Raw genomic sequence first — 24,931 nt, 5'->3', positions numbered from 1 at the left:
CATCGCTGCAATAGATTTAGGATTTCTTTTTTTTGCTACTTTTCTCTATTTTTTTGGGATGCCTTATCCGGGTCAGTCCAAGGCGATGATGGCTGAGCAATATGGTTCACTGAAAGATACCAAACCAAGAATCGCCCCAAGTTTGTCAAAGAAGAGCAGGAAGTTCTCTGGATATCAAAGAAGTCAACGTGGTGTCGGAAGCATTAAGGTAGGAACTAGGAAGGATTGGACGTTCTTGTGTCATGGTTGATTCATGGTATAGTTGGTTGAAGGCATATTCTATTTATTCAACGAAGACGTTGTAGTCACGGTGAAATTTCTGGCCGAGAAGAAGCATCTCTGACTCCTCCTACTGAGAGGTGACCTATGGTATCCGACGTCCTCTTTGCATCATGAATTGTTCTCATGGGAATCTTACTTGTTTGGTTCTCAATCTTGCACGGCCGACACGGCCAATCTCAGGGAATTGTCCAAAAAAGTCTTAAACTATTGTATAGTAGCTAATTCAGTCCTAAACATTTTAGTTAAATTCAATTTAATCCTAAATCTTTTGACGATTTACTAATTAAATATAAACCTTTCGATTATATCAAGTTAGTCCTAAATCTTTCAATTTTTTTCAATTAAGCCCTAAAGCTATTATTTTGGTTAATTAGCCGAAAGGATTACATTGTCAAATCTATCAACCCCGATAACTCACAAATCATCCTAGACCTCTAGGACTAAATTATGCCAATTAAAAAATTTAAGACTAAATTGATAAATTATTCAAAAAGTTTAAGACTAAATTGACATAATTAAAATATTTGGAACTGAATTAACCGCTGTAAAATAAATTTAGGACTTTCCAGACAATTTTGCTCCCAAATCTCAATTTGGTTGATTCTCAATCTGGATGGACCACGTTCCTTGGGTCTTCTTTTTAGCCACAACCAGTCGATTTGCGATATGACGCTGTGATAACTTGACCAGCACCATAGATAAAAATGTCGGGACCAGTATGTAATCAGGCCGCTTTAATGCCGTCTTCGAGTTTCTCCAGCAAATGGCTAGCAAAGAGGCTTTCAGTGTCGGAGTTTGTATCAGAAGATTTCATCAAGGTTGAAGATTTGGCGTTTTAAGTATTACAATTTAGAGCAACACAATCGCATATTCACGTCGAGACAGAAAAATAAATATGAAGCCTCAAATTACCAGGCTAGTGAAAATCTCGGTTTCCTCATTTCCGTTTTGATTTAGGATCTGTACTCAGCATATCTATCTCTTGACACCTTACTATTCCGGCAGCACCACCGGAGCATAACCATTTCCAACTGCCTTTGTTCATGTTCCATCTCACTCTGTGCATCGCCACAATCTTTGGAGGGAAAGTCTTGAACTCTCTTGATGTAACCGCAGTATCTGCTCCCTCAGGAACCGTCTCTGGCTCTTTGTCCCTCTGTATCTCAACCCGCAGCTTCTTCTTATTGAGCTTCCCAGAGATTTGGTTCCTTTTGTTCTTGAAAGATGACAAGGTCTCCTCCCATCCGGATTCCACACTTGGATCATCACCATAGCACAGTGCTGCCCAAAAAGGAACATTATAGTACTGGAAGGCATGTTCTCTAATCAAGATTCACGAGATCACTAGTGTCAGCCATATACCTAGTGTTTGCTCATCTGGAGTTTGTCCTTCCGCCTCGTTTTCCATGGCTTCTTCCACCTCGGGAGATGCAGATAACATTTCACGCATTGAACTCGGTGTCCCCTTAAGTGGTTTTCCTAGTGCGACAGGAATATCTGATGGCGTCATGTTAAGTACAACGGCTGATCCATCCTCAGCGACAGAGGCACAGAGGAAATGTGGGGCTCGATGTCGTGCTGCATCCTTGTCCACTGCCTTGTAGGTGAGCTGATCACAGGGAATATAATCAGTACACAGTTTGCTGAACTGTCACATATAAACATTTTACATTACAACATGTTAAATCATGTGATATGGGCATCCTGTATCGCAGGCGAGGCTTGTAAAACTTGCTCAACCTTGCAGCACTTGCAACCTAAATTTGTGATAACTAATTCCCATGCCACGTTGTAAAGACAGGAGAAAGAATTCAATACAAGTAGATTATTTGGATCACACATCTATGCCGTGTGAATCACTTGTTATTCTGTTTACTTTTGTTGGTTTTTGGATCTTGCCTGTGCTCTCCCTTAATCTTTGTTTGGGTCACACCGTAAACGGTCAGTTTGACCCACAAGCTTTGATTGTGACACAGGATGCCATGTGGTTCAAAAGTGCACTACAAGCCTTGACCATGACACCTCGAATCATGATGAGAAAAAGGATGGAGTATTTCAGGAACATCAATCCAAATAGAGCATTCGCTAAAGGAAACATTAAATAGGACTTTGCAGAGGAGATTCAAACTGACCTGGAATTGGCAAACGTTGCCATCAGCACCACTGTAGGCAACCATCCCTGATTATTCAAATTAAAATCCAGGAATAATTAGTTGTAAGTTTAGTGCAAATATAAGTTTGTACAATCCCCAGAAGAAGATAGTAGTAACATAAAATTCAAGCCTGCAGAACTACTTTTGTTAAGGGTGTAATGATAGAGCTGGGACAACAAATTTAATCAATCCCCCTAAAATATGATGCAAAGACACAAACTAATTTACAGCTATTTGCCTTTTAAGAAAATGCCCAACAAAGAATAAGCTCGAAACATCTGAACAACTATAAGACACATACCAGTATGTCTTGAGACGTGAACACTCCAGATGGCAAAGGATGAACAGTACATCGTATGCAACCCTTGTTTCGTGCCACAGAGAGGTTTTCCAGTGACAGGGCCATCATATGCAGACCTTGACAAGCTAAGCAATCTCACTGTTCCATCATCAAATGATAAAAGAACACATCTGAAACAGAAAGAAGGTTGATACGTCAGCAGTTGCAACAGAAAATGTTGAGGCTATGAGACAACCTTAGCATGTGCTATAACAAGGATACCTAGGATCTGGCAGCCAATCAAGGCTAAGGATATTCTTGGGCGCAGAATGAATGTGCCACAAGGGATGAAACGGATCACTGCCAACAACCAGGAGTAACTGATTAACTATACCATGCAACATAATCTACTGTCACTAACAAATACGAATGAACAGATATACTATAACCAACAACCATAGCAGAACCACAAGAACACCTGCAATAAGACTAATCGCCGGGGTGCTTTTTGGCCCACACTTCTGCTGCTAGTTTGTAGGCCCTCATGATTTATTTTAATGTTAAAAACCAGTCAAAGCCCACTGGAAGAAGCCAAGACTAGAAGTACGAAAAAGCTATCTCCCTTGTATGGTCATGCAAATTTGGTGCAATTGAGAATAAAATGAGTTAGTGATCCCAAAGTTGCCCTTCAAAGTAGGTTTACAACACAATTTTGTATATATGTAGAAAAGCCACTAGTATGACAATTTTTTTTTTTTTTTTTGGTAAATAGAGGGTACAAACTAAAAGAAACTATAGTCTAAAATCAGCAATCCCAACTTTGTCACTAAACAAAATATGGAATAATTCCCTTGGAGGCTGCAAGTAGAATGTGGTATCTAATCGCTTCGCTACACCAATATTTGCAAGCATATCCGTGGGTCGATGGCCTTTCCGAAAGATATGACGAATTTTGAACTCAGAAAGCAATCCCAAGAGTCTTCGAATATCTTTAAGTAGTGCTGGCCCTGTGTTATCCGCTATACTCTTTTGATTAACAAGTTCAGTGATAATTTTAGAGTCCATCTCGACGATGAGTTTATGGAAGGCATGTTCTTTTGCTATGGTGAGTCCCAACCATAGTGCCCATAATTCAGCTAGTGAAGACGAACATATTCCAAGAAATGAGGTAAAACCGCCAAGCCAATCACCCCTTTCATTTCGGAATAACCCTCCAGCTCCTGCAAGTCCAGGATTACCTTTAGACGCTCCATCCGTATTCAGTTTAATCCATCCCGGTGGTGGAGGATCCCAAGCGACCATAATCAAGTATGACAATTTTACATTGCTCCTTCCAACTTGTAATTTAAGAACCATGGCTAGGCCAGTTAAAAGTCACTGCTCAACTGAAATTCACAACCAAAATCCTAAGGATCTCCAAAAAGGCTATGTTTTTCATTGCAAGCCCGGTTTCCTCATTTTTACTACAACCAAAATCTGAACCTTGGCCTCAACATTAAAATCTGGTAAAAACAATATGCTTGAATTAGCATATGCCTAATATGCTAATTCAAGCATATTAGGCATTAGAGTGAGAACTTGATTGATCTTCCAGGCATTCAATTGGCTGTTGTCCTGCCTCCAGTATACCTGCCCCTAAAGCTTTTTCCTATTTTACCAGTTCAGTTTGACTCACTAGCAAAAGTAAGGTGTAAATGTTTTTCCCTCACCACACACAAAGCTTCGGACATAAATGCATACCATAATTTCTTCAAACTGCAAAGAGGAAACTACAAAAACCTCTCTAAATCCGATAACAATATCACAACAACAACAGCCCTAATAATAGTACGACAAGAACAAGCCTAACGATAATACCACTACAACAAGAAAAAACAACAGCAAACCTTTTCCCAGTGTTTGAGATCGGCTGATTGAATCCTTAAGTTATTTCATTCTCCTTCTTTTTTTTTTGTTTTGGTAGCAAGACTTCAGAAGGATCATACTCCATTTATTTTTGTTGAAGTATATCTATGGATATTGGAGATTTCCCTATTAGAGAATGTTCTTAGAGATATACTTAAATATTAGGGATACTGTCTGATATTTCGTGATTTCCTATTTCCTTGTTAGAATAGATTATTTCGTTTCCTATGCATATTGTTCGGATATAAATATCCTTAATAAAGTGTAATGATAAGCCAATTGAGTAAAGATGTAGTCTTTCTTCATTCTCTCTCCATCTCTCTTGAAGATCCTAGAATTATTTTGCAATATCCTTAAACTTCCAATAATAGGTCTTCTCTATACCTTAAGAGGACTAGATATGCTTCTCTACTTCACCCATTTTCATTGGATCATGTCTATGTTACTTCCATTGAGATTTTTTTTTTTTTTTTAATGGTGGTTCCATCAAGATAATTGCTTCAAGATAATTACTTATTTCACTCCAAATCTCAACCCCAGTTTCAAATGAATAAATAATCAAAATACTATAATTGGTATTCTCATATGAGGACACACATGCAAAGACGTGTTGTAACTGACCAATCGAAATTGAGATGTACACACATGACACCTTGTAGACTAAGATTCATAGCACACGAGCAATAGTGATTGATCGGTTATACTAAGTAATCACTACCACGAGGTGTATCCTTCATATAAAACGCTTTTCCTTGTATTAATCCTACATTCTGAAACTTCTCTCAACAATTCAAGCATCGTGTATCCATGCGCCATCTTCATCTACAGCCAGTGTACAATTAGAAAAGGGTACCCCATAAAATGTCACCCAATTACTTCTCAATGACTTCGCCTCTGACCAGAACAACTTACCCAGTGACTTATTTTTGAACCTCAATGTAACCTATCACCGTTGGTTAATTTTCGCAATTGCATACGCACATCGCTACTAGCTTTATAGACAGTAAACATGTACCACATTCTCCAACTCAAACCATCCAACAGACTTTATAATAACCTATCATATACTTTCCGCGTCTCTATGAAAACCATGACCAAATGGATTTTGTCCGTAGTAGTGGGTATTGCAACCTTAGACAGAAGTAGCATTTCTGATCAATCAAATAAGGATGAAGTTTTATTTCTAAAACCTAGCAAGCTTAGTTATTAGATAGTTCTGAATAATAATGGCCAATCTCCGCGATGAGAGAATATTAAGAAATGTATTCATTAGTTCAATATCCTTAATATCTGAAGAGTTTATATAAGTTGGATTAATTGTTTTAACCATATAGGCTACTACACAGACACAGACAGTTCTGGCATAGGCATGACTACCTCTATAAGCATCATCAGAACTCAATATAAATCATAATGTTCTCGTGCAAGTACATATCTATCAGAAGAGTGACCATTCTAGAAATTGTATTAGGATACAGAGAATCTCTTAACATGGATTATAAAGAAGTCAACAAGAAGTTGCCAAACATACCGCATGTCCCAGAACTTAATACCTCCATGTCCAGCAGTGACTATGACATTTACACTCTCAGGATCACTGCAAAATGTTTAAAATCCAATAAAAAATTCAGTTAAGACACATCTGTCAATTTAAAATTTAAAATATGACAAAGCAAGGTCAAACTAAGTAAATTATACACTTAGTCTTCACTAACGTAATGAAAAAAATTTATAACATGCAGTAATTCATACCTATTCTAATAGGAGAATCCGCAGTTAAAATTCATCAACATTCATTTTTATGAAGAAATCATACATTAAAATGGAATCACAACATCTTTATTCCCCTATAGTATATGATATCATAAAGCTTGAAAGCAAAAGTTATACTCAAACCAGTCCATCTACATACCAGTATTGGCTCATTTTATAATAAACAATAGACCCGCCATGATGATGTGCTTTAGTTAAGACAGTTCTGAAGCTCTATTTCCCGGATCAGATCACCCTAAATGGACTTTGTAGACAAATGGACACATCAAAAGTCTGTCATTCTACAAAATCTTTAAAAATGGGAAAAGGGAGAGGTGAAACCAACCTAGATAAGGGAAGGACCTAAGCTCCAGCTAGAACGGTTAATGAAATGGGAATACAGGATACATCTCAGTTTCGTCATTCTACAGAAGATTTACAGCAGGAAAAGAGCCCAACTACAATAAACATTCTGGAGGACCTAAAAGCTTCAAGTAGAATTGCTCTCTTTTCTCAAATAGTCAATTTCAGAGGTGTCAAATAGTCGGGTCGGGTCGGGTATGGTCTGACCCATATTGACCCGTCTAATCCATTTTGACCCATATTTAATGACCTATACCCGACCCATTTTAACCCATATTACAAAAACAAACTAATATTCTAGGAAAATCAATACAATTCATTTAACCTATTTTAAGCTCTTCACATGTATATGTTACCATATAAAAACTTCACATCAAATAAAAAAAAACAAATTAAATAATAAAAATTAGTAAATAAAATAAAATAAAATAAAAATTACTAAAATACTTTCATGTAATAAAAATCTAGTGGATCCAGTGTGAGATTTAGATCAAGTGTCGGTGCGATATTGGAGTGATACACATTATTTTCCGGCATCGAATTGTTGATATCAGGGTTATATGTATATAAGCATTCTCTCTCGACGTTAAAGCTGTACATGAAAGACCAATCTTTCTCCGACGATGCAATGGAAGTCGAATCAGAGCATCTGATTTCGGAGTAGCGAATTTTGATGATTTTCCTTGTTCAATCTAAACTGCGTCCACTGACCACAGTTGCGTTTTCCTAGTTGTCTTGATAGTTGACAGGAAAATTGTTCAGTTTTTAAGTGCAGGCAGCATATGAACCTAATGTGAGTCCATTGGCAGTATATGAGCCCTTCAATTGTCTTCTGTCTTCCATTTTTATCTATGGACTGCCTGCTTCTCTAGATGATGGACTGCCTGCTTCTCCCGTGGGCGGCGGAAAGCGGCGGTGAGAGGCAGCCGGAGGTGGTCAGCGGTGGCTGCGGCGGGCGAGCGGCGGCGGCACCAGCGGTTGGCGATGGGCAGCAATGGTCGGGCGGCAGCGGCGGGTGGTGACGGTGGTGGTCGGGCAGCGGTAGTCAGGCAGTGGCGGTGGTTGATGGCCCGAGACCCAACCCAAGTACGATGATGACTTAACCTTTTGATGGGTCGACAATGGGTTCCATGTGAGTTCCATATGTAATCCATTTTTGACCCATCAGATTTAGCTTCAATTTTTTTGACCCATTTTAACTAGGCCCTCTAAAAGCTAACAACCCATATAGAACCCATTTATTCAAAACATGGGTCAGAAATGGGTCATCGACCCATATTGACAGCTCTAGTCATCAACACGCCCCCAAATAGTGACTTTCCAGTTGCAACAATAGGGTCTATGTAGGAGATAGTCTCCAACTAGTATGGCTCTCTTTTCTCAACGAATAATCTATGTTGCACAACAAAGGACTTGGCAGCCGCAACAATAGGGATAACTATGGCCTGGGCACTCGTCTCCAGAGAGCTGGAAGTATTATTACTGGTTCTGTAAAAACAAGGGGCCCATAGTGCGTCCTTATCCTTCTGATTATGTTTTGGCTGTTCCATAATTACCTGGGCAAGATGGAGAACGCACGATATGTATGAGCCAATAGATGTTCTTGAAAATTCTGTCATTCTTTACGTTCCTAGGTAGCATCCTCCATTTACTGCCTGATTGACCCTCTCGGGATCAGTAATAATCAAAACTAAATCTAAAACTTTCTGCCTTGTTACCTTTCCAACGAGGGTTACATCAGCAGGAAGATGGTCTGCCTTGTTACCTTTCCAGTTAGGGAATTACATCAGCAGAAAGATGGTTATCTCCATATAAAGCAAGCTTAAACTTTCTGGCTTCTTGTTGCTTTTGTTTTTGCCTTTTCTTTGGGGGACAACTCTAATAATATGAGACATCGTCATTCAAAAGTTCACTCTTTTAAGCCTTCTTTTCATTGCATACAGAAGTACTTGAGTTTCACTTATTGAAGTTCAACAATTTTATGCAGCAAATAAAAGACATCCTAAAGTTTACCTATTAACAATCTTAAAGGAAGAAAAAACATGCAACTGAAGTAAAGGTCACCTTCCAAAAGGGGCCCATGCAACTGCTCTGACAGGAACTGTATCTGCAGTGAAATGAAGCAAAGGCCTTGTATCTGCAATTCGAGAGCATAAATTCGATTAATACGCTAACAAAAATAAATGCAAGTGCCAATGAACCAAAAAGTTTGACAATCATAAAGGAACTGACAAACGTATTGCCAACTACCTTTGGATGAATTACTTGCAAAGAATTTCCACAAAGCTACCTGAATGTCACAAGTTTTTAGCTTAATAAACAATATAAACTAGAAAGGCACTGAGTTAAAGACGAGCAGCTCAATCAAAGAAACAAGTGGTGATTAAATCCAAATAATCCACAAACATAAGTTAGAAATGGCTTCTTTTTTAAGGATGTAAACCTCCTCGTTGCAAGCCATGTGCAACTTCAAGTTGCATAATGAGAGTTCTAATTGTTGGATAAATGGCGGCGGTCCCATGCGACAGAAGCACAGGCCAGGCAGATGAGAGAAAACAGAAGAAAGCCCTGTGGGCGGCTTGAGCAAAATATACCCTCGAGGATGGAAAGTTTCTATGGCGAGGCTTGATCTACAAGACCCACTGGTAGGCCAAGCAATTCAAGGAGCAAACACTTTCTCCTGAACCATAAAATAATTGAAAGATCTTTGACAAACCAAGGGATTAAATCAAGATTCATATTTGTCTGGTCATTTCATAATAGCCTCCCAGAATCATTTTGCAGGAGGAGAAAGATGAACCATTGAGGTAGTGCAACAAATTGCAGAACTCACAGCTAAGATGACCAAAAAGAGAGCTGAAGCTCTTCGTGGGGAAAGGAGATGAAACAATAGAAGTACTGTAGTTCCATAAGTAATCTCCTCTTTTATAATGAAAATCATACATATGTCCGTACTCCCTACACATGCTCAAAAACTAGGAACTCTAAAAGCCATAATATTCCTAGGATCTTGGACACTTTTGAAAAGGAACATATAGTTAAATTAGGAAGATAAATACACAATATCATCCTTCTATGCTCATATATTCCGAAAATTTAAAAACCGTGTTCATTATCTATATTGACATAGGAACTCCTAATTACATAAAAAATTGTCATGCCAAATCAAAATGACTGGCATTATTCTTATAATGACATTAGCAGGCATACCGTTCCATCATGGCACCCAACAAGCAAGTATTCATGCGGGTGAGAAGTCGACCATTCCACAGACAGCGGGATGCTGTGCAAAGAATAGAAAAGAATTCACTGTTAGAGCTACCACTTATTGAACCAACCACTTTTCAGAAAAGAAACATAAAACCGATGCAGAGGCTCTAGTAGAACTATAGGGTTCTGCAAAAGTTCAAGGCTTCAAGCTAGCAGCTGAACCAAGTAACATGATTAAGTGATGGCTGAAACAAAATTAATCCAGATAGTTGAAAAGAATCTAGGCGAACTACAGGATTTTCTAGGTAGATTTGGCCCAGAGAGGCTGCTGAAGCATTTTAGACTAATACAAATGACAAAAGGACCAAGACATCATATCCTAGCCAGATTTTGTCTTTCTGTTCCCTTTTTGCCTAATAAAGATTTGAGATCATGGAGTTTTTGCATTCGCGACATGACTATCCCCATCTCACCCCACTAGCAAGATCTTGAAACAGAAAACAGCGCATAGAAAAGGATGCAATCAGCACATGAACAATGGAAAGATAAGCACCATGCCTGAACCCATCCAATCCTTGGACATCTAACTCTAGTATTAATAATATATAAGCTCTCTCGATAATATTCTTCTAAAAAGACAAAATTACATTATGATACTTTCTGCCTCATCTAATCAAAGCACCAATCTGCACAAGGCTTGAGTCACTGTGTCACATAAAATCACTACATCATGCCACGAATGCAAACTTAACTATATATAGGCTGCAGGCTGAATGGAAGTTCTAAAGCAAAAGAAAACCAGAAGTTCTCAAAAATCGTAGGGTGACAACAACAATATATACACGACACTTCAGTCTGTGTATCAACTGACTACACACCAACGGCATCAAGAAACACAGCAAAGCACAAACCAAAAGAAACAAATCATGAAAGCTGCCAGACAAGGGGGCAGATGAAAGGAATCATCTGGTCCCTCACTCTTGTAGCAATCCTACCAGATCATTCAACAAAAATCAAAATCATCATTTCCAAAAGACATTATCATTTAGCAATTGAGAAATTACTCTGCTAATGCTTTACAATCAACATATATGTTACCTCTGTATGCCACCAGATTTAAGTGTTGAGCATCTAAATACTGGCTCCAGTTTTACAAAGCGAGGATCTGTATCTTCCCTTTGAGTAGAACAATAAATAATATTCGCCGTTTGAGGCAGTGGAACCTCCCACCTGCACTTGAAACATAGAATCGTTATAACCAGATGCAGAAAACTCCATGTTTCAATATGTAGAAGCTTCTTTTCTCCCACTTATTAACATAGATTATCTAAGACACGGCATGGAAGCTGGTTCATGGTGAGCTATGACAATCTAATGAAACAGCAAGATTGTGAGACTAATTGAAGGTACAACTATAATTTCCTGTCACTCGATGAACATCCACAAAGGTGCACTTCTGTGAGGGAGGGAATTCAGCCTATACCATACCACCTATAATTTCCATTTCAAACAAAGTACAATCAAAAGAGAGAGAGTTCAAATAAAACAGGCCAAATAGTATCCCAGAAATACTTGTAAGAACGATAATGAGAAAACATTTGTTATTTAGGGAAGACACAAAAACTGTAGTGTCCCAATTTCAGCATGGAAAATGTAGAAGCAAGTCTCTTGCAGCTAGAGTTCAACTGTTCAACAGAATCTAAATCACATGTTGACAAAATCATAGGGTCATACTCTCACAAACCACTTTCAATAACACTGCAGACTTATACAAGAAAGGAAAGACACCAAAGAACATTCTCCGGCAGTTTTTTTCATTTAAGACAGAATGCGTTACCATCAAAGTAATTAGATTATTTGTGATTTTTCACTGATATTAGCGTAGACTTCCCCTTAATGGAGCGGGTACACGGCTATTCACATGAAGTAAAACGAAAGAAGGATAAATCTAGATGTGCAGCTCTTACACTTCTAGAGACCCATTTCCCAGCAGAACGGCTAGATAGCCCATCAGATGTGTGCATTTGGTTTCATGCATATCAAATGGCCTCCATTTCACGTCCCACGCGACTTTTCCATTGTGAGCAAGGCAAAACACCAACCTCGGTGTGGCGACGTCCTCCGATAATAAAGTACCAGAGCCCGATCTGCTATTACTTCCAACAGCATTATTTGCGGCAGAACACTCTCCAAAGCCAGAAGAATGACCTTGCTGATTTATACAGGGCAACAATGTTTCCTCATTTTCCGTCATTATTGAAACATGTTCATCGACATGACAGCTTTCCACAGCACTGACATTATTTGACCTTCGACTAGTATTTGGGGATGCTGCTGCTTCTCTACTTCTTCGTTTTCGGGCAGAATCTTTCCCTGTAACTTGTGCATTGAGAACCCCAGAAACCCCATCTAAGGTATATGATACCGGTGTCTTCTCCGGAAAGTCACTGGCAAGAGGCTGACCAAATTGACTGTTGCAATTCAAGTCATCAGAAGGTCTTTCTAGGGGTTTCTTTCTAGGTCTTCCCCTAGGTTTTGGGGGCTGAGATGATTTCGCTTTTAGCGATTGTGAATTTACACGCCTTTGTCTAGGCTTTTCCACTAAAGACGCCTCTTCCTCATCTCCACTCACGTTAAGAAGAGACCACATTTGAATGACACCTCTGCCAGTAAGTGGGACACCTAATTTGTGCTGAGAAGATCCCCGAGGATGAGCAGCGACAGCTATGAACTGTGTAAGCAGGATGATCTTTAAAATACAATCGTGCTGGCGACACGTAAAATTAGAGTGACATTTTCCTATGCATAGCCAAATCAGCACAAGCATAGGATGTTGCAGAGAGTGGACACCAGAGAGAGCCATGGTAAGTAGATTAATCCATGTTAGTCATACCAAAACAAATTGAATAAGAGCAAATTCTATACATTCCTCAAAAGCTCAAACATCTTATCTTGACATTGTACTACCGCACAAAATGCTTTCATCGTAATAAGGCCAAAAAGTGACACCCTGAAATTAGGTACTAGTAACATCAATGAAGGGCATCCATCTACTTCAACCTTCATTCAATCTGTGAAGTGCTTAAGTTACTGCAGAATGAACAAAGAAATAAGCTACTTCATTTGGGGTAATATTTGCATTATTAAAGGGTTCAATCCAGCTATTTCACCAAAAGGGAGGGGGAAAGAGGAAAGGAAATCACTGGACCAAATCTAAGAAATAAGATGGTCGAACAGTCCATCATCCAGAGAAGAAGGAATTTCATTTACCACCTATAGTAGAATGTTCCATGTCCCATACTTGAAGGAATAGAGAAGCCAGTATCAAAATTAAAGAAAAGACATTGTAGGAGATCCTCCACACTCATAACAGCATCAAGCTGCCAAATTATTCTGACAACAGGTTTGCCAAAACATTCACACTGTCTACCACAAACTTCTCAAAGTAATCTACAGCAAGTTTCTGAACAGGAGTGGAGCAAAAAAATTGCCCACAATAAAATGATTAATACGTATGTCTGCATGCACACTCAATGCGCCCCCCTGCAACTAACGCTTCACTGGAGGGAGAAAGGCACCTCATTTTTAGTCTGATATTCAGGTCTGTGGCGAACTCTGGGACACCAATCCAGAGCCCAAACTGCACCTCCAACATAAATGACAAAATCCTTGCTGCGAAATAATACAGTGACAGATAGATGGAGATGTCACCCTTATGTAACATAAAGAATAGGAGACATTCAAGCATGATATGTATAGGTATCACACAGGCAGAAGCCAACACAAGCTACGAAAGTAGTTCAGAATATGTCTAAATCTGAAGATATAGCATCTATGGACAACATCATTAACGGCACATTACAAAGTGCAAGACGATAATCACGTGTAATTGACTATATATAAGTACTATATTGAGTTATGCATAGGAGTTACCAACCAAAGCATTTAGATGAGAAGGCCCATACCTAGTTTCTATCAAAGGGTACTATCTATGGCACTACCAAGCAGCCAAATAACCACTGCAAGGCTTTGAAGGAAAGAACAAATTTTATCTTTGGTCAATAGAGCTCAGCTGTCCATCAATAAAGCCGTCATAACCGTTGAGTGTGAAAACAAGGTAGCCTGTTACCCATATTAGTTAGATAAGAAGATTGGAAAATTTGCAAAATCCTTTGGGTACTCCATCTCCACCAAACTAACTTAGTTTGAGCATTTCTAAGATTTAAACGAAGTGATTTCAGACTGGCAAGTCATGGTATCAATAGGTCAAGCTTTTGAATACCAGAATCCTCGCTCATATCTCAAAGTTACGCTACAAAAAAAAAAAAAAAACTGTGGCATCCTATTTGATGCAGTTCTGATGTAGATCTCAAGTTTGATGTGCAGAGTACATTGGAAAGAAGTGTATAGATATGCCTGATAGATCACTTTGCTAGTAGCTTAAACTTTTGGGAGAAAGAACCTAATATAAATATTCCACAACACCAAGTTAAACCCCTCAAAAAGTGCTACCATTATGTCAAAAATAATAGGGAAAAAAGAGGAGAGAAAACTGTTACAGCGGAGATGGTATATAATAAAGTCACTGATCCAGCATTATCAGCCCCCAAATCAGGCCTTTGGCTTTAGGTACCTTAACCCCAGGACATGAACTTAATGTGTTGGGACATTGAGCTACTTGCCTTTGGTTTCCATTGAAATGCTTTCAAGCTAAAATTCCTATGCAGATCACTAGTTACACATGCTGCCTATTTTAAGATCCCCTAGAATCACATGGACAGAAATAAGCTAATAACCATCTCATGATCCCATTGTTATTTGAGCCAGCTTATACTTTAAATGAAGGGGTCGATACAGGAAAAATAAAAGCAATACAGCAAGTGAGTTTAAGATTACAATGAATAAGTAGCACAATGGACATGAGATGCTGACAGCCTGACAGTAGTTCTTAAATGCAAGTGGTGCAATAACTTCTTATAATATTTCGAAGAATTTAATTTGAAATTAAGGTCTTTGAGGTTTGTAACATCTTCATATAATATTTCAAAGAAATTAATTAGAAAGTAAGGTATCTGAGGTTGGCAACATCTATTGTACATTGTGAAGCTTCCAAACCAACCATCAGAACATATTCCTCCCACTTGAAGCACAAAATGTTTGATGCAAAAGTGTAAATAAGAGAACAACAAAGATGTATATGCCGATCAATACAGGACATGATTAAAACAGTGACTATTTGTATAATTCTGCAAACTGTGTGAATACCATATTTTTAAGCTTAAGTGCAATAGAAACACCTGTTGCATCCTGCGTGGGGTCCATTATCCTGCATCAGGTTTGCAGTTCACACCATCAGAATGAAATGATTGTAAGGAGCTAATGAGGATAAGCCATTAGAAGTCCAAAACTATTTTAGTTCTATACAGTTTGGTAACAAAACCTTAGGAACGACCATTTTGGTTGCAAACCTTCTTTTAAAAAGTTCATTTGAGTGGCCAGTGAATTAGCTTCTAGAGAATGCTACCTGACAATATCTATAGAGTAGGATTGCCAAACGTGACTTTTCTAATAATTAAACATCAAAAGAGCCACTCAAATGATCTACTTCAGAAAGTTATGGAACTTAAGCGAACGTTTGAGAAGTTTTGAAACTTCTAGGGTCCACTAACTAGAAATACACAACACCACAAACACTAGCCGCTTCAAACTATCAATTGACCAACAACTGCACAAAAGCTTCATTCCGAAGATTAATCATCATCACATTACATTTGAACAAAAAAAATAGCATTTCTAGCACAAAAGAAATCGGGCCCAACAAATATGCACGAGCGAAGTCGTTGAGGGCATAAACATGTCCCAAATTCGAAAAATTGAGACTAAATTGGTTGAAAAGTTTTAAGAGGAAATGATACAACAGTTGGACGCGTAGGATCGAGAAATAGAGCAAAGAAAGGTGCTAAAGCTGTTAACCAACTATTGTATGTCCGTGGGCCAAAGATGAGAATTCCACTTCTATACGAAAACATTAGTGAAGCTCCCTAAACATTATTCTACAATTTGATTGATTTTCTCTCCCTATTAAAATTCGAAAAGTACAAGGCTTTGTAAAACCACTAAAAGGGACTTTCTGATGAACAAAATTGGTTCAAACAATCCCAACTGCCAACTTTGCCCCTCTCATTTTGTAGACGAATCTAGTGTTCGGCCATGGTCCTAGTCCCTAAAACCAATAGTAATAGCCCCTCTCAATCAACCATTCATACAACTATAACCCACGTGTTGTCATCATAATCAACAGCCTATACTATCTTTCTTTTAATCTCATTGTAGATCTCGATCCACGACGGAAGTAATTTCCTCTGTTGAATGGGAACCCAACTTTGTCTCCTCTTGCTCCTGCTTGACATCACGAATTCTAGCAGGATATCGAGATTGAGCAACAAAATAGGATTTAAATGAAATTATGCTAGTGCTAGGGTTACATTTGGTAAGCCATTTAGCTCAAATCCTTAATTTGGGGCAATTTTATGCCCTCAATGACGTCGTTAAGAGCTAGAGTTCCTTTTATCTCAGAAATGATGTTCTTCGGTTGAAGTATTATATCATGTTGGTTGATTGTAGAGGCAGCCTTTGTGCTAAGATAGATTGAAATCACTAATGATTGTGTTGCTCTATGTCCATAGTTGATGGATACCATCCGTTGAATACTATCAGTTCTGAACTTTTTGAGGGATCGCGTAAAATTCCACAACATTTTACAATAGATCACTTGAGCATTTCATTCAATGTTTTAATCATTAAAAAGGCCATAATGCATAATTTTATTCTCCAAGTATTACCGCTTAGGATTCTCTGACGAAGCTTAAGCTTTGGAGACACTCAAATGAACTTCTTGGAAAAGTTGTCAAACCAAAATGATCATTCGTGAAGTTCTTTTTTTTTCCAAATAACAAAATCATCCGGTAAGGTTGTTATATCGAAATATACATTGTACAATAATTTTGACACTTCAAGTGTCCTCATCCCAAGATATATTATGATCTGTTCCAATATGCATGCATTCATGGGGAATGGGAGATGAAAGTAACAACTCATAGAAGTGGGAAAATGCAAAAACCAAAAATGCATAATCAAGCTTTCAACAGTGTAATACCTGAGGGACAGTTGCAGATGAGAACGGTGGCAAGGTTACCTCAATGCCAGCATCCTGTTTCTGCAAATGCCGTGTTTCCTTAGCAAATTTGATAACCCGTGGCTCATAGTTCAAGTACCTCCATTCCTTGTTGGCATCACTAAACTCACATATCGCAAACAGAGAAAGAAAGGTCTTCAGGTAAATTGAGAAACTAACTTTTGCTTTAACAAAAAAATATATTTACAAATCACAGCAACAACAGAACTTTGGAAAGTTGACTCCAAAAACGCATGAGCCTACTAATGTGCCATTAGAATTCAGCAAATGAGGATCAAAGAGAAAAGCTCAAGCAAGCGAACAGCCAAAGTACAAGCCAAATAAGCTCAAAGTGAGCTCACTATCACTTCAGATTGCTTGAGAAAGTGATTGAAGAAGACAACCTCACAATCTCACCATCGTCAAGAGTGCCAACGTGCGCTTCCCCACAAGGCTCCCCGATCAAGTCCACCGCTCTGAAGTGAAAGAGAGGTCCCCATATGAAATGAGAAACTGATTCTTGCTTAAGAAGCAAAGAATTTACAAAATACAGCGACAGCAGAACTCCGAAATGTTGGAAGATCCTATTAACGCATGGGCGTAACCATATCTTCTCACATTCAGCTATGAACATGAAGATCAGAGCTCAAGCAAGCGAAAAGCCAAAGTACGAGCCAATGCAAGCTCCGATTGAGCTCACTACCACTTCAAATTGCTCACCTGGAGAAAGAGATTGAAGAAGACAACCTCGCAATCTCGCCATCATCGAGGGCGCCGACTTCCGCTTCGCCGCAGAGCTCTGCTGCTGAGTCCACCGCTCTGAAGTGATTCTCGATGGAGCAATCGAACGGCCAGACGCGAACCTCGGTATTGCTCCCGTGATACTCCAACAATGGCGTCGCGTTCTCCAACAATGGCGTCGCGTTCTCCTCGACGGCTCGTGTTGTCCTCCCGTCCTCATTCGGATCGGCCTTGGACGCCGATGGTTTTCTCCTTCCTCGTCCTTTGCGAGCGGCTTCCATGGCGATCCGTGCGCCCCTCTTGACTTGCCTGTTCCGTTCAGCGAATTGCGTGCGCAAAAGTGAGATCGGCTAGTTTCGAACTTCCGACTGCGGCGAAAAAGCAGAGTTTCGTATTTCCTTGAGAAGTTTCGAACCCTAGACCGTGTTAGCCTTATTTTCTCTTTAGGTTAATACCATAAAAATAAAAATAAAAAAAATCCAACCTAGCACACTTATGATAAATTTACTTCAAAAAATTAACTTTTTTTATTACGAAAAATCTCAAAATGATACATCTGTAACATATTTATCCCAAATTAATTTTTTGACCTCCACAAATCACAAACCGATACACTTGTAATAAAATTACCTTCGTTTGGTTCCCGTTAAATATTAATTTAAAATTGTTAAGTTAGATGACACGTGGCAGTTGACAAATGTACCATTTTGGAATTTTTACCCTTTGTTTGTCACCGATGTATCAATTTAGGATTTTTCATAAAATTAACTTAATTTAAAGGAAATAAAAAAAGGGTAAATTTGTCATAGGTGTACCAATTTAGGATTTTTGTGGTAAAAAAAATTATTTTGAAATAAATTTATCATAAGTGCAGCAGTTTGGGATTATTCGTGGTTCAAAATTTAGTTTCGGGGTAAATTTATTATAGGCATACCGGTTTGGGATTTTTCTTGATCAAAAAATAATTTGGGATAAATTTGTTATAGCTGTACCAATTTGAAGTTCTTCGTGATATTAATTCTTTATTCTCGATTTTGGAAAACAATTTTTTAATTTTTAATTATTGAAAGAAGAGCCAAATATTCATTCAATATTTGCTTTCTAGAAAAAGAATCCGTGTAGGGGTAGCAAAATTGAAATAATCGCACGGGTGCATGAAAACTGGTTAAGAATAAGGTAGGAAGAAAGTAAACAACATGCAATTTTTTCGATTATATATTTTTTTTCTCGTGGATACATCTTTTAGTTGTAAACAGGTTTATGCACGGATAATTACGATCATGAAACTACTCTTCTTGCTCTTCCTCCCTCACATATGATCGCACCGGCAGGAATTATCCTCCTCTTGATTAAGGCATCATCGACCGTGGTTTTCCCTCAAAGATCCTTTTATTAGGGATAGGGATTCCTTTTGATTGGAGCGCTTCGCAAACTCGATCCAAAACAATGTTAAAGATTTAAACTTTCGAATCTCGGATGTAAGGCTACCAATGGGTCGGTTTGAGTCGAATTTTCCATTCCACTCGACCCGACACGTATGAATTGTGTGTTCTCTTAGACTCAAACCAAATATCCTCAAAATGAGTAATTCCGAAATGGAATATTTTAGAAAACAATTTTAAACAATGACTCGAAATGAATCTTATTTCAAAGAATGGTCTAATCAATGATATTTTTATTATTTTACATTTTATGAATTTTTTCCCTTTTTTTATTTTTCCTTTTATTTCCCCTTCCTTTTTTTCGCTAGTGGTCGGTCTCTGCCTCTCGGACGATGGCTAACCACCAAGGAGGGCTAGGGGAGGTTGCCCTTGGTTGTTGAGGGTCGACCTCGCCTCCGGCAAGAGAGGATTGCGAGGCCCTCTAAGGCCATCCTCAAGCAAGTTGTGGCTCGCCATGAGCCTCGCCCAATTGAGGTCCGGCTGGGCAAGGTCGGCACTCGCCCGGCAGCGAGCAAGCCCTTACCCAATGGCCGGCAAGGGTCGTCAAGCCCTTGCTGGACGCAAAAAATAATAATAATAAATAATAAATAACAAGAATTTCTTGATCCATCCTTCTTTTTTTAAAATAATAATGATACTTCATGCCTTAAATGAATTAAAATTTGCTTTAGATTATTATATGAAAAATCGAAGGCCCTTTGTAATTTTATTTGCAACTTTCCTGTCCTATCAAGGATGTGAAATAGTAATGCTCGTGGGGCGGGGCTCGGGGAAAAGCGAATGGTCACGGACAGGACTCGGCCTTATCGCATACGTTGTCGGTTCGGTCGGGCAAAAGGAAAGCGGCTCGAGAAGACGACGGAGCAGAGGCTATAGAGTGACCGCTGAAGAAGGAGATGATGGTAGTGGTGGAAGTCGCTCATCCTCATCACTGTCGCTTATCGACGCCATTTCCGCTTTCCTCTGCTCGTCGGCGTGCATCCTCCTCCGATTCGCTCGCTCCGCGAACTGTACGGAACTACTCCTGTTCGTCGATATGGCCTCCGAAAATGAGACTGCCAGGCGGCGCGAGGTCGTCGCCTCCGCCGCCGTCGGAATCGCCCCGTCTCCGGCCGGTTTCAGCGGCGGCAGCTCCAGGAGTCCCGTCGCCGCCGCTTGATCTCACCGAAGAGAACATCCGGCTGGTTTTAGCCGACGCTCGGGTCGAGGCAAGTACTTTATAACGTCGTTCTTGGTGGAATTTGATGATGGAATGGGTTTCATGATTAGCGCACACCATTAGGATCAGTTAAACTCACCCCCCTTCAATAACTGATTGGGAAATGATGATATGATATGATATGACATTGTCTCTTTAGCTTGAAAGTGTGCTCTGGAACTTAAATTTTGGGGCTCAACCATGATACTGAACTGATAATTGAGATGTGTGAAGCCAATGCTTTCTGTGGTTGGCTTGTTCAAACCCTTGATGTGATCTTGCTGGTTCGATTTCAGGCTAGCATCTCCTGGCATTGCTCATTGTCTTTGCATTAGCAATGCGGGTCCGCGATGTACGTTTCATTGGATTGAAAACTAATTCTGATCATTCGGGCTGCGAAGTAGATCGAATTCCAAACTTCTTCGCATCCTTTGAATTGGTAGTTGTTCTGAATGGGCTTTCATGGCCATTGGTACCAAAATAGTCTAGAAGAGCTTCAATTCTTGGGACAGTAGTCCTTTTGTTTTAGATTTGGATCATCATTTGGTGCACAGGTCATGCAATCTGTTTTTCTTATGCAAGTCACCTCCATCACCGTCGACATAGGTGACCTCTTTGAAGTTAACTTTGTCTAGATGGACTTGATAAAAACGCTATTAAGTTTTTTTTTTTTTTTTTTTGGTAAGGTAAAAACGCTATTAAGTTGCTTCCAACCTTAATTAGATATGGTTGTATGGAATCGACTAGAAAATGAAATCTGATGCTTGTGGGGTATCTCTCTCTCTCTCTCTGTTTGTTTGCAGTTGGCTCAAATTTTTGACACTTCTGTAGGCATAACAGGTAATTTCGACCCTGCAGTTGAAAAGGCTTTTTTTTTTTTTCCTTTTCTTTTTCACCCCTTCATGAGGTCTTAGGAATGATGGTACTGCAGGACAAGTCGAGCTCGCAGAACTGGATGGACCCTTTGTGAAGATAAGTCTTAAAGGCCGGTTTTGGCACGAACGGTCCATGGTCCTTGCCAGAGTGGGGAACTATTTGAAGCAGAGGATCCCGGTAAGTCACTTCACTAAGGTTTTTACTTGTCAGAACTGACTAAGATGTGTGTTAGTTCTATTTTCTCCAGAAACACTCCGCCGAAGATAGAGAACTGTTCACAAAACATTCGGTGATGTTTAGTTGTTGTTCTGCTGGTAGGAGATCTTGGAGGTAGACATAGAAGATGAGAAGCAGTTGGATGACAGCCCTGAGAACTTCTGATCGGCATGCTGCTTATTTTCTTGTTCTTGTCCTCCTACCGGGGGAGTTTCTGTTGTTCCTAGTGTAAAGACAGAGAATCACAAGAGGAAGGAATCAAATTCAAGGGGCATAGGACAGATTCGAGAGGTTGGATGAAGGGATGTAAAAGGAAGAGGGAGGAGAGAATATGGGGGAGTTAATTCCAATTAATTTCATTAATTCTGCTGTTAAGCTTAGATGCAATTACCCGAAATCTCTCTCTTACATAGGATGCCTAACAAATGGCCATCATCCTTACATCCTAAGAAGCTGCTTCTACTTCTTTACCGTTTAACATGGAGAATATCTCTCTCTCTCTCTCTCTCTCTCTCTCTCTCTCATGCGGGGAAGGAATTGGATAGGAAGCTTATGTAGACAGCGGCGCGCTATCTTGATCTATTCCTAATTGACCAAATGCAATTCATCTAATGGGCAGAAGAGTCAGAGACACAGTTGATTCGGTCGATAGAACGAGTTTTGCTCGATAGGATTGCTGTATGCACTTAGTTGAGGAAATGGGATTAGTGAACGGATCGACAGGCATAACACGACGGATTGCAAAGAAGATGTTATCTTCACTCCGCCAAGAATCGGAATATAGGATAAGCTTTTCTACATCTTACACATTTTTTGGTAAATTACTGGACATACCTGCTGCATGGAATAGGACAGGTTTAACTACACAGTATCTGACCCAGACAGAGCAAGATAGATTTTATTTATAATGTCTCTAATATAGAGTATGTACCTGATGCTAGAAGCACAATGAGGTAGTCATCAATCACAATAGTCAACCATTAACAAACATCATGCTAAATTAAAAGGCGAATCATAAGGTTTCGACTTTCAGAATGCATGGATGGTGCACGGTCGAATAAATAGTAGTAATAGACTATGGTACGTGTGTTATTTTATTTGGTGGCGAATGGAGGTTGAAAAACTTATAAAGAACAAGAAAGAGGTGAAAGATTTAGCAGAAGAAAAAAATAGAGGAAGAGAAAGATTACAAAGGGGATTGGTTGACAAAAGGGGAAAAGTACCAAAGTCTTAAATATATTGTAACAGTATCAATTTAGTCCTAAACTTTGTAATTATACTAATTGAGCTCTAAACCTTCTGACTAATTTTGGCCGGAAGTTGTTGACATGGAGTTCGCCTTTCCTACGTGGCACGGTTAATGTCTGTATGGACGGTTTTTACATTATTTTTAACAAAAATTGAAATTTAGAATCATTTTTTATCCTTTTATTTTGGTTGGCGACCCTCGATGAGGTTCATGAAGCCCTCACCGGCCGCTAACAAAGACCGTGGCTCTCGCTAGATTTGGGTGAGGCCCTTGCCGGTTGCGAAGGCTTAGCTAAGATTTGGGCGAGAGCCACCTCACTTGCGGCTGGCACAGCCACCGCGGCCCTTGCCCCCCGGCCATCACAAGCGAGGGCCGCAACCCTCTCCGGCTGCAAGCGAGGGCCCTAGGCCAGTGCCTAGGGCCTTCATGGCCCCACTAGCCGCCGGCGACCCTTGTGGTCCGAAATGAAAAGCAGAATCTACAAAAACATAAAATAAAATAAGAATGAAAACGCACTTTGCTTTTCAACCCGTATTGCGTGAACGTCTGTAGTATCCTTTTTACCCTCGTTTACACGTAGAGAAGCACAGAGAGCAGGAGATAGCATTCCTTTCCGCACATTAAAAATCTGAAACATCTAATACTACATCGATGTTCTGGATTTATTTTATCTATTTATTTATTTTTTGGATTTATTAATTGTCCCGTAATATTTTTGTTTAATAAGTCCTTTTTTTCACTTCGGACTAACTCCAAGTTCCCGGTCCGATTGAAGAAGGGGTCGCCCATGGAAGGGCTCGAGGATATCATACCACTTCATTTTCCCGTAATGTCCAAAATTCGAAGATAATTGTTTTTTCCCTATTGACGGCATGTTTCATTTTCACAATTTTTTTACGTGGGTTAATATCCCGAAAAATCCCAAACTGGTATGTCCGTGATAAATTAATTAAACTTATTTTTTTGATCACGAAAAAAAAATCCCTAAATTGGTATACCCGTGAAAAATTTACCCTCCGTTAATATCCGTTAAATCTATTAATACAACGAAAAACCCCAAACTAGTACATCCGTAACAAATGGAGGGTAAAGAAACTCCAAATTGATACGGCCATCAACTGTCGCTTGTTATCCAACTCAGCAATTCGACGGTAAAATTTAATGAAAATTAATGGAGGTTAAATTTATCAAAGGTATATCACTTTGGGGGTTTTATGTGATCAAAAGAATTATTTTATGGCAAATTTATCACTGTTGTATCGGTTGGCCTTTTTTTGTGGTATTGACCCCTATTTTTTTTTTTTAATTATAAGTCAAAGCAAGCCGGTCCATAGGAAATTCATGAGATCCACTTCGATGGGGGAGCATTAATACTTAAGAATTCTAGCGATCATGATTAGTCCCACCATTAGGGCAATGATAATGGTCGCATGAATACATTGCGATCGTGATAAGGCTTCGGGCTATCTGGTGTTGGTAACGCGTCGCAAGTGCCCGGGGAAAGCGACCGATTTAGTAGAGAATTCCAAATTGGAGGATTGTTTGTGCCATCTTTTCATTTTTTTTTTCTAATCATGATTATACTTTATAATTCAGGGCACGATGCCGGAGTTTTTTTTTTTTTTGTCGAACGATACTGCGGTTAGCCGGCTACTTGAAGAGGAACTAGCACGGCAAATCACCCGTCATGGCTCCCGTTGACACCCAAAAATGACCTAGACTGCAATAGGACTCTCATGGTGTTGTCGACGAGACGGCGGGTAGCTATGGCTATTGTTATAAGTCAGCAACTGAGGAGGGCAACGGTTGCCGGTCGAAGATCGCGATAGCGCCATTTGTAAATGATTCGCAATCAATAACACTCATCAACTTTTTTGGCAAATTTACATTGCCAATCCTTTGTCAAAACTCTTTATTGTTTTTTATGTAGTTCGTAGCATGGTCATGCCGAATAGTTTTTTTCGTCTGAATGGCCATGGAGCCCGATTCAATCCTAAAAACCAAAGGGCGCACACCCTTTGATGAAAGATCTTTCATCTATCACCATTTTCGACGAAACAACTCCTCGTTTAAATTTGAGTCATCCCAAG

At 39.4% G+C, this 24,931-nt stretch overlaps 2 protein-coding genes across 5 annotated transcripts; one reads left to right on the top strand and one right to left on the bottom strand.

Moving 5' to 3' along the window:
• Window positions 1-957: 957 nt before the first annotated feature.
• On the bottom strand, window positions 958-18,279 carry LOC115741837. Of its 3 annotated transcripts, XM_030675843.2 has the most exons (17): window positions 18,028-18,279; window positions 17,840-17,985; window positions 17,524-17,595; window positions 17,102-17,240; window positions 15,243-15,271; window positions 13,524-13,617; window positions 11,913-12,676; window positions 11,044-11,175; window positions 9,946-10,018; window positions 8,986-9,025; window positions 8,800-8,872; window positions 6,152-6,217; window positions 2,998-3,075; window positions 2,737-2,906; window positions 2,415-2,461; window positions 1,645-1,891; window positions 958-1,563 (listed from the first exon to the last, which is right to left on the bottom strand). In XM_030675843.2, exons 1-17 carry the CDS (start codon window positions 18,139-18,141, stop codon window positions 1,220-1,222), a joined length of 2,628 nt encoding a protein of 875 aa, XP_030531703.1. In that variant the 5' UTR covers window positions 18,142-18,279; the 3' UTR covers window positions 958-1,219. The 3 variants fall into 3 exon arrangements, with proteins under 3 accessions (XP_030531703.1, XP_030531704.1, XP_030531705.1); XM_030675844.2 differs by lacking the exon at window positions 17,524-17,595; XM_030675845.1 differs by lacking the exon at window positions 18,028-18,279 and having other exon boundaries at window positions 15,211-15,271; window positions 17,537-17,595; window positions 17,840-17,916.
• A 1,770-nt stretch (window positions 18,280-20,049) lies between these two features.
• LOC115741957 lies at window positions 20,050-22,153 on the top strand. 2 transcript variants are annotated; one of them, XM_048283034.1, is made up of 4 exons: window positions 20,050-20,510; window positions 21,304-21,340; window positions 21,432-21,553; window positions 21,698-22,153. In XM_048283034.1, exons 1-4 carry the CDS (start codon window positions 20,199-20,201, stop codon window positions 21,755-21,757), a joined length of 531 nt encoding a protein of 176 aa, XP_048138991.1. In that variant the 5' UTR covers window positions 20,050-20,198; the 3' UTR covers window positions 21,758-22,153. The 2 variants fall into 2 exon arrangements, with proteins under 2 accessions (XP_048138991.1, XP_030531870.1); XM_030676010.2 differs by having other exon boundaries at window positions 20,053-20,510; window positions 21,695-22,153.
• The last annotated feature ends 2,778 nt before the right edge of the window (window positions 22,154-24,931 follow it).

The sequence above is a fragment of the Rhodamnia argentea genome, chromosome 7 (assembly GCF_020921035.1).
Source record: "Rhodamnia argentea isolate NSW1041297 chromosome 7, ASM2092103v1, whole genome shotgun sequence".
Taxonomy (NCBI): Eukaryota; Viridiplantae; Streptophyta; class Magnoliopsida; order Myrtales; family Myrtaceae; genus Rhodamnia; species Rhodamnia argentea.
Note: the sequence above shows the minus strand (reverse complement) of the source record. Positions and strands in the feature narration are given on the sequence as shown.